Source organism: Octopus bimaculoides, chromosome 15 (genome assembly GCF_001194135.2).
Source record: "Octopus bimaculoides isolate UCB-OBI-ISO-001 chromosome 15, ASM119413v2, whole genome shotgun sequence".
NCBI classification, from domain to species: Eukaryota; Metazoa; Mollusca; class Cephalopoda; order Octopoda; family Octopodidae; genus Octopus; species Octopus bimaculoides.
The window spans coordinates 2,221,607-2,232,487 of NC_068995.1; the positions used below are offsets into that span (position 1 = coordinate 2,221,607).

At 38.4% G+C, this 10,881-nt stretch overlaps 1 protein-coding gene across 1 annotated transcript in view; it reads left to right on the forward strand.

The window, feature by feature from the left end:
- Nucleotides 1-10,881, forward strand: part of LOC106871305 (serine-rich adhesin for platelets) — a 185,792-nt gene that overhangs the window by 111,444 nt on the left and 63,467 nt on the right. The window contains exons 5-6 of the mRNA XM_052973431.1: nt 4,247-4,276; nt 5,940-8,950. Coding sequence (XP_052829391.1) covers nt 4,247-4,276; nt 5,940-8,950 — 3,041 coding nt within the window. The remainder of the gene's footprint in view (nt 1-4,246; nt 4,277-5,939; nt 8,951-10,881) is intronic.

Below are 10,881 nucleotides of genomic sequence, written 5' to 3' on the forward strand. Positions count from 1 at the left end.
GTGGCGAGCAGGGTGGGGCAAGGGATCAAACAGGGGAATTCGTTTTATTCTATAATATCATATTTGGACCTGAATTTGTCCTGCCTCCTCCTTTTCCTCCTCCTCCTCCCCCACCCCCTTGAAATAGCAGGAATAACAAAAACAATAATAATAGAACATCAAATAAATAAATTATTTAAAGAAAATTTATAAATGAAAAAAAAGGGGTGGGGGGCAGGGTTGGATCTGGAGTTAAGTGTAAGGGTGTTGGATAACAGGAAGAAATAAGGGGAGAAAATATATATATATACGACTGGCTTCTTTCAGTTTCTGTCTACCAAATCCACTCACAAGGATTTGGTTGGCCCAAGACTTAGTGGTTCAGAAAAAAGGAACTGATAAAATAAGTACAAGAAAAAATTTGTTAAAAGTAGGAAAGGTACAAAAACATATTGGAATCGATTTATTTCACTGAAGCATTGAAGGGGGTGCCCCAGCATGGCCACCGTCCAATGGTTAAAACAAGTAAAAAAGATACAAGATGGAAGATACCAATGCTGCTGGAATAAAGAATGTGACAAAGCCATGATTCTGGCAATTATCATGAAGGCTTTCAGGACTGTGACGAAGAAGAATTGGAGAGGGAAACCTTGGGGATTTGGGTCTTAATGTGGGAGAGACGGTGCAGCCCCGGAAAACGGAGAGGAATTGGAAATACTGGCTTTCAAAGAAAAAATAAATAAATAAATAAATAAAGAGCATTGGGAGTGAATTCATTTGATTAAATATTCTTGAAAGTGGTGCCCCAGCATGGCCACAGTCTAATGACTGAAACAAGTAAAAGCTAAACGCTATCCTTTTATCCTCATCCCACATCTTACATTTCTATGAACAATCCTGTTTTATCCATCATCCTCTTGATCCAATTAATCCTTAGAACACGTTTCTTCTGTTACGAAAATCAATCCCTCCTCACTCTCTTTCTTCTTCTTCTTTCAATATTCCTTTCATTAACCTAAGACAGCTGCCCCTTATCAATCTCTCTCTTTCTCTCTCTCTCTCTCTCTCTCTTTTGTCTTGCTGTAAAACGTTGAATGATGATTCTTTCCTTCAATGTCTTTTCCTGTTTTCTTTTTGTTCGATTTCTCTTCTTTTCTTTTCTTTTTACTACTTTACCTCTGCCAACTCTGCAACTAATCCACCTCTTCCCATCTCCTTAATAACAACAACAACAACAGCTTTCCCTTCCACACAGAATCTCAGACTTGTTCTTCTCTAATTCTACAACCTCTTCAAACACTCATTAACCTCCTTCCTGCTTCTCTTCTCCAATATAAACAATCCACATCTGATTGGTGGCAGGGAGCTTATTTCTTTGTGTCATCATCACCAAGAGCATCATTGTTGTTGTCATCATCGTCATCATCATCATCATCATCATCATCATCATCATCATCATCATCATCATTATTATTATTATTATTATCATTATCATCTTCTTTCAATTCTGTTTCCATTCGTTGCTGAGAGTCTTCCTGACACCTAGGGCAGAGAAATGCACTGTATCAACTTAACTCCACATTCGCCCTTGAAATTGCTGGTCTTGTGCCAAAATTTGAGACCATTATTATTACCTTATGCTAGATGTTTATTGTAATTAAGGTGAAATTTATAAAATACTGATTTACAATACATGGGAGGAGGAGGAGTGTTCTGAGATATAGGTTGAAGGATTTGAAGAATGTCATATTATGAAATGTAGATATTGTTGTTATTGTTATGGATGTTGTAAATTAATTTAATGAAAGGTAATTTGTCATTCGTCGCTTAACCCACCTACAATTCACTATACTGGATCTCGTTCGTTGGGAATAGACAGTGTTTGCCGTTTGTTTGTTGTGTTCTGGCGAAACGATAAATGATATGTGCTGTTGATTTCTTGATTAAGGTCACTGATTGCTGTAGGCTCTTGAACAAACTGGGTGACCCACCTGGCTGCAGAAAATCAGGGACACCACAAATAACTTACATGAAATTTCTTAATCCAATTACAAACATGGAAACATAAGTAATAAAGAAAGCAGGTGAGGTCACACCTGGAACAAAGAAGGACGGAAGATGTGTGTGCTGGGGTGAGAAAGGATTATTATGACCTGCGACTCAGATTTGAAGTGAAGTGTCTCAATGTTTGTCCAGTTATATATATATGTTCTTTAATTCTTTTACTTGTTATCAGTCATTTGACTGTGGCCATGCTGGAGCACCACCTTTAGTTGAGCAAATCGGATCCAGGACTTATTCTTTGTAAGCCTAGTACCTATTTTATCGGTCTGTTTTGCCGAACCGCTAGGCTATGGGGACGTAAACACACCAGCATCAGTTGTCAAGCAATGGTGAAGGGATAAACACAGACACACAAACACATACATACACACATACATACATACATACATTCTTACATATATATATATATATATATATATATATATATATATATATATATATATATATATACGACAGGCTTCTTTCACTTTCTGTCTACCAAATCCACTCACAAGGTTTTGGTCAGTGTGTGTGTGTGTGTGTGTGTGTGTGAACAGATACCCTACCAATTTTTCAGCATCCTTGGTTCCAGTGGTACCAGATTCATACCAGATTATCCATTTCATTTTGAAACTTATAATTGCAATCCTCAAAGACTGTTACCGATTTCTTAATAACGTTTCACTACTAAACCTTCACGACACACCATTCTTTAGTCACTAGAAACGTTATATGTTTGGAATCTTTCTTCTAACTCTTCCACTATTGAGATCCAAATATTTAAAACAAAGTCTCATGTTAGACGCTAACCTGCTTACTATAAGACCCCTACCCTCATCCAAACCATCTCTTGAATGATAACTGTGAAAGGAATATATTTACTTTTCACTCTCCCATGCTGGGATACTGTATTCTCTGCAGTGAAGATAAGATATCTATTAACTGGCCCTTTATAAAGAGAGAATCCTTAGGGGTTCAACGCATTGTATTAGATTTAGTTGTAAATATTTGCATCTTTATATTATTATGGTTAGGCAGAGTGTTTCCACTTTCTGGTGTTGTTACAAGTGAATAAATAAATGTGTGTCAAGAAGGATTTATGGGGAAAGAAAAAAGTTAATGATTGCTGGGGAAATTCAACTGTTTTCACATTATTCTGTCTGGATTAAAAGAGGAACCAGATCAGCAGTTGCTGGGAAGTCAATAGTGTTCTTGTATGGGTGTATGTGTGTGTAAATATATACATATGTGTGTATGTATGTTTATATATATATATGTCTTTGTATATATGTTATATTGAAGATATGGCGTGTTTGAGTTAAACCCATTATATTATGAATGACTACATACCTTTCCCTGTTGTTTTAATCCTTAATGCTTAATTCAAATTTATAACATCATTTCTAAGTCTGTTAATATTTCAGGAATTTCTCAGTCCCATCTCCAGAATGAAGTGGTGATAGTAGTGTTATTATCATATAAAGAAGAAATATGAAAAATCATTAATAAAAACAAAGTTATATCACAAACATCACTTTGTCTGCAATATAACATTTTGTGTGTTTGTGTGTGTGTGTGTATTTGCATATGTATATGTATATAACTCATTTCTGAAGATGGAGAATGAATTTAGCACATGTATATTATTGGTTACAATTGTTTCGGTGCCACTCAGTCTTTACACCATTTGCACGTGAATGATTTCATGTGGAAAGTCACGTCATGTTTGCAACTGATTAAATTGGATCAGCACATCATCAAACTTGCATCTAAAGGTGTGTTCATGCATTGTGTATATATATATACAGTCAAACGCATACATACATAATATTTATATACATATGTATATGTATATATATATATATATATATATATATATATATATATATATATATATATATATATATATATATATATATATATATATATATTTACATGAATATATATATATATCTCTATACATGCACATACACATACACACACACATATATAGATATACATATACATATATATATGTATATGTATATGTATGTATATATGTATGTATATGTATTTTATATATATATAATATATATATGTGTGTGTATGTTTTCTTTTTTCTGTTATGTTTTTTTTTTCACTTTTTCTGCCAGTTGTTTGCATGTGAATGCTTGCCACTGCATCTCACACTCACTGATGTATCACTCTCTCTCTCTCTTTCTCTCTTTTGCCTCCACATCAACAGGTGTACTGCTATCTATGGTTGGACCTTGTGGTGAATATTGCTTCTTTTTTTTAACTACTTAACTATATTATCATTATTAGTATTATTATTATTATTATTTAACATTTTTATTGTTGTTTTTGTTGTTGTTATTGTCGTTAATGTTATTCTAACTACTTGCACACACACACACACACTCACTCATACACCAACATATGTTGCTGCTTAAGAACACGCCCCTTCATTACTACTACTACTACTACTACTACTACTGTTGTTGTTGTTACTGTTGCTGCAGCCATTCGTACATACATGAAAGCTGTTTTGTAGTTTAGCTTGGTTTATTCCGTTGGCTTTAAATTTTCCATTTTCTATTTGATACCAGTTTGCTGTTATTATTGCTGCTGCTGCTGCTGCTGTTGTTGTTGTTGTTGTTGTTGTTATTGTTGTTATTGTTGCTGAATATATTTAAGTGAAAAGCCATAGAAGATGTTATATTTTATATTATTTCTGTTGTTGCTGTTGTTGTCTTTTTTTTTCTTTTAATGCCTTTTTTTATAGGCAAAGAACCAAGCAACATCATTAGCATCGTTAGCATTGTTAACCTCGTCAGACAAAATTCATAACAGCATTTCCTCCATTTTTATGTTGTGAGTTCAAATTCTGCTGTGGTCAGCTTTGCCTTCCAGCCTTTCGGAGTTGATAAAACAAGTACCAGTTGTACGCTGGGGTCAATGTAATTGACATGCCCCCCTCCCCCCAAATCTGTGTGTTTGTGTATTAATCAAGTGTGGATGACATTAACATAAATAACTTATTATAATAAAAGTAAAACATATAGAAAGCAAAGAATGAGGACTGCATTCACTGAGTCTTGAACTCATACCTTCAGGTTCACTCCTTGGTGCATAGACTTCTGTGTTGTATGCTTTCATGTAAACTCAGCTGACAGGATTAACTACTTAAGAGATTATATAACTGTAATACTGGCATATAATAATAATAATAATAATAATAATAATAATCATAATAATAATCATAAATCATAATGATGATGATGATGATGATGATGATAATAATAATAATAGCAACTTGAATGTGGAGCCTAAAGACGGAAACAATTCCTATCATATTAAGCGTGATAGGTATGATAAAAAAATATTCAGACTCTGCAACTCATTTCTACAGCTGAGTGAACTGGAACAACATGAAGTAAAGTGTCTTGCTCAAGGACACAACACAGCTCGGTTCAGGAATTGAACTCACTACCTCATGATTGTGGGCCTGATGCTCTAACCACTGAGCCATGCACCTTAGGAAATGCATAAAAACTATTGTTAAAATATTTTGTGTATTGTAGAAGTGTGACCTGCAAGGGTCATATGGTCCCCGGTTGAGAACAGCTGGTCTTTTGTGTACGGTTAGGTTGAGTGAGAAATGTCAGGCGTTTATATTGAATGTCCAGTGTATTTTGAATCCGAAATGTTTATTGTAGGCTGGATGTTTACCATGATTTATGTTGAGTGTGAATTGCTTACTGTATGTCAAATGTGAAATATTTGTAGTACATTTAATGTGAAATCTTTTACTGTATGTTTATAAAGAAATGTTTGTTGTGTTAGATGTGAATTGTTTACTGTACATTTAACTTGAAATGTTCACTGTACGATTGCAATGATGACCTCATTCTAGAACAAGCCTGTTCCTTTTTAAGGTGCGACATCTACGAGGTCCAGAAGTGACTCAGAATGTTCCGATCCTGTGTCCGAAGTCGACTGGGAAGAAATGACAATGAGTAAATACCACTCTGAAGTGACCAGTCCAGACGGAAGTAGTGCTGAAGATGAAGAGGATGAGGACTACGATAGGGAAGGAATCATTAGCGGTAAACCTCTCCGTAGAAAACACCGACCGAGATTTCTCAATATTAGCCGTTCTCTTAGTGTGACATCTTCTGATGATGAGGTGGATGAGAAGAGCTACAAATTAGCTCAGTTAGAACATGTGAAGCATGTGTCTGCCAGTGAAAAGTCTTCTGAAAAGAGCAACAGCAATAACAAAAGTGATTCAGACGGCAGTCTGAAAGAGGGGAGGGGATCGGATGGTATAGCATACCATGCCGAGTCTGTGAAAGGTCAACTGGTGCAAGAACAACAACATCAGCAGTCTATGGACTTTTTGAGTGATGGAAAAGCTGTCCGCAGTCCCAGTCCACCCAGAAGTCCGAGCTGGCGAGAAGGTCTTGACAGTCCCCCCTTTTCCCCACGTAGAAGGGATTCATATCCGGCTAAGAAACGCGGACATATTTCCCCTTTATCACCAAAAGATAAAAAATTCCAGTTTTCATATGTCGACACATCTCCAACAAAGCGCCATCTATCTACTGAAGACTTATACGACAGCAACCATCAAAGTGAGATTTCACCTTCAAGATCTCCACTTACTCCTGAAGAACTGAAGAAAGCATTTGGTGCTGTATGTGGCCAGAGCACACAGAAAGAAAGCTCTAGCTCTGATAGTTCCAGAAAGTCAACACCATCTTCAGTATTGTCCATACCACATCATCGTGATAACAATACAAAAGACCAAAAGCCATTTGCCTTAGGTATGGACACCGAAGTCATTGATTTAGCAACTTATGCGGCGACCATTGCCAGCAACACAGCTAGCTTAACGTCCCTTAGTGCATCCCCTACTAACCTCCCAACATCTACAATAGAAGGACCTGACAGCATATCCCCTGAATCGATTACGAGCACTGACAGTACGTCCCCTATATCTCCCAATTACTACGATGGTTCCCAGTCAGAAGAGGGAGACGTAGAACTAGCAGACCCTTCAACCAAATCCATTGATTACCAAGGTACTAAGAGGCAAAAACAAAGGCCACCGTCATCTGATTGGTCTCCAGTTATTGATCTGTCACCAATCATTGATGTCTCACCTTCGGTCGAGGAGGCAGAGCAGCAAGAAATGTTGGCGCAGCAGCGGGAAGTTCTTCGTAAAAGAGAATCGGATGCTGCTTCTGAGTCAGAAGAGGAGGATGGAGAAAATTCCAGTCCAGAAAAGAAAAACTTAGACAACTATGAAATTCCTTGCTTAAAACGGTACATGAACTTCGAAGATATCAGTAAAATATGCGAAGGAAAGATTCCAGATGAGAAGAAGATTGAACGAATTAGCGACATGTTGAGTGATTTCCAAAAAATCAATCGAAATATTGATATATTAACTTATCCAATTCTGAGATCGAATGGTGATAAGGAAAATATTATAACAACCACAAGTTCTGCCTCAAACCCGAGATCGGGGACGAGTGACGTTGTCACAACCCTTCCCATTGCAAGACCACCCTCAGCCACGTACACAATGGCACCTATCTCAACGTCAGTGACAACATCCCCTGTTACTATGACAACTGTTTCTGTATCAGAGGAAGAAAACGATCGGATTATTCATCCATTACCCTCGAGAGGGATGCGGCCAACCATATCTACGTCATCTTTGTCAGAGCTTATGGATTCTGGTGGCGAGGAATCTGAATTAATGACTGCATGGAACTTGGCTCAGTCTAATGTCACGTCAAAGACATTACCATCTTTACAGGCATCCACATCAGTTGTTACTGCAACGTCCTTAGCCATGTCTGCTACTGTTGTCACAAGTGCTGCCTCCAGCTGCAGTGTGTCGAGAGCAGAACAAGGTGATCGGTCAGCAACCACGAAACCAATGAAGCCAGCTATTGCCCCAAAACCAACAGTAGCAGCCAAAAACATGCCTGCAGGTAAAGCAGCAGAGGTGAAACCTCCTGGTAAACCGGCACCAACTGATAACAAGCCGGAACCACCGCCTCGTGTTCGGCGGAAGTTACCCGAGCCAACACCCGAAATCTTGGCCACTCAAAAACCACCGAAACCTCCTAAACCAGCACGTACACCGTCGACTTGCGTGTCGACGACAGCCACCACACGAACTGCTCCTGTAAACGTCGTTCCAGGGCAGCCCACGAGGCCATTGCCTCCCCCTCCAGCCGGTAGCAAGTCTGTCAAGCTGTTAACCGAAGCATTTGAAGTGAAAACGGCTGCTCAAGCACCTCCGGAGATCAAACCCAAGCCAGCACCTACTGTTGTGGCTGCTGCCACTGCTGTTGCAGTACCTGTCACTACTACCACCACCACTACTGCAGCAGCAGCTGCTTCTACTACTACCACAACTACTACCACTACTACTACTACTACTACTACTACTACTACTACTATTAGGACTACAACTACTGCTGCTACTGAACCCAAACCACCAAGTCCTGCTGTTGAACCTAAACCAGCAAAAGCACACCCTATGAAAGCAGAGCCTGAAAAGAAGAAGGCGAAAGATATAAAACCGAAACTGAGGTCCCAACAGAAGCATGGGGAGCAGTCTTATTCCCCCTCCCAGTTAAAAGTATTGGACTCTCCTGTAACACCCCCAGAGCCTTCTGTGTCTGTTCTGAAACGCGAATACTCTGACAGTACATCTGTCTCTCCCTCTTCCTCTCCTGATCATGAGCTTGACGCTTACCCTTCTCCGGGGACCCCACCAGATTCTGATACATCTCCGCCAAAAGCTTTGTCCCCATCATCTCCTAAAGGGAGTACTGCAACAACAAGAACTGTCAAACTGATAAGTTCCCAGCCAGCTACTGATCCGAAGAAACTCCGACCTGTCTCTGCTCCCAGAACAACTGTGGTAAGTTAAGTTTTTGCAATAAGTTCTTCAGGATCAATGAAATAAAGTCCCAGTCAAGTACTGAGGTTGATTTCCTCGATTACTCCCACCCCACCCCGCCACCAACCAACCAACCAATTTCAGGCCTTGTGCCTATTTTAGAAACCATTGAGGTAGCAAATGGTTGAATCATTAGCATAGCAGATGCTTAGCAGCATTTTTTCCAGATTTACATCCTGAGTTCCAATTCCTCTGAGGTCTACTTTGCTTTTCATATTTTGAAGTCGGTAAAATAAGCACCAGTTGAGTTTTGGTGACAACATAATCCACTGGTCTCCGTTCCTAAAATTTCAGGTCTCTTCCCAAAGTAGGAAGAATTTTCCCCTCCACCTATTTGCACACAATATGCCCTTGTTAAATCCCTTCCTCCCACCTCTAGCTCCCACTCTCCTCCTGAAATCTTATGAACTCACCCTCATCAATCTCAGATCCATTTCATTATATGCACCACCCTGTAACTTGGGTGTACGGCCCCTGCCCCCTCTCTGTCATATCTTCACCATCATTCCATTGTCGCTCTTCTCCATCTGAGGAAGCCATGTCTCTCTTCTAATGTAAGACTCCTTTCTGTCCCCTCAGTATTACTCCCCTCCAGTTGTGGGGGTCTTGTCCTACAAGTTATTTGGCAACCCTCATTACTGTTGGTGCCACATGAAAAGCACCCATTACACACTTGGAGTGGCTGGCATTAGGGAGGGCCATCCAGCCATAGAAACCATGCCAAAACAGACAGTGGAGCTTGGTGTAGTCTTCTGATTTTCCTGTTCTTGTCAAACCAGCATGGAAAATAGACGTAAATTGACGATGATGATGATGATGACGATGATGAGGAAATGTTACTATTGTTGTTGTTAGCACATTTCTGTTGGCAAAGATTGGATCTTTGAATTAGTTTCTGCCATTTACCTTTTTGTTAAACATTTATTAATTTTCTTGAGATACTCTTTGACCTCTCATTAGTTTGTTTCAAGTGAAAAAAAACAAAACAGGAAATGGTTTTCTTTTTAATCTTGAAACATGAAGAAGACATAATTTCAAGTGTGAGGAATGAACTGTGTCAATAAGTCAACTTCTGTTTGATCTGTTACAATAAAGAACACGGAAATCTATTTGAGATTTTTTGATAAAAAGATATTTATTTTTATTGTAAACAAAAAAGTGTTGTTATTACAAATATCAACAAGCACCAAGATATTTCAAAGCTGATTGTTCTTGGTTTATGTACGTTAGTAGTAACTGTCGCGAGTTTCTTGATGTTAGCTGATCACTGAGTGTTGCTGTCACTGTTCGTCCATTGTTATTGTGCTGAGACAATACTCTGGTTCTGCTACTCTCTGCTGACTGCCATTTTCTCTGCCTGGTCTGATTTCTGCCATCTGGTGGTAGTGGCTAAAATGCACTGAATATTTTGTGGTAGTCTTGCTCAGGAAAAAGTGCACCGATGATGAGATTCAAGAAATCGCAATCATATTCTTGGGTTATTTTTTTCACACTAGATATAATCATCTGGATTCAATTGCTAAATGTTCCTGCTACAGAAACCCTAATCATTTTCAGTTCCATCTCCAATCACCTTCAGTTTGATATCTAATCATCTTCAGGTGTCTTAGTTGCTGGATCAGACTGCATTTAAATTAAGAATTTTTATTTCAAAACTAAGATTAAAATTATTCTTGTTCATCAGTGACCTAGAGCAGATAATAATAAGTCAGTTTAGAAATGGAAGTTTTAAAAGTTTGTAGTTCAACTCCTACTTGGTAAGAAATATTGTTCTAAGAACCTTCTTTCTGGAAAGACAAAATATTTTCTGATCTCATCTTATTAAAAAAAAAAACTCTGTAAATGATCTCTCTTTCCATACACATACATCTCTCTCTCTCTCTCTCTCTCTC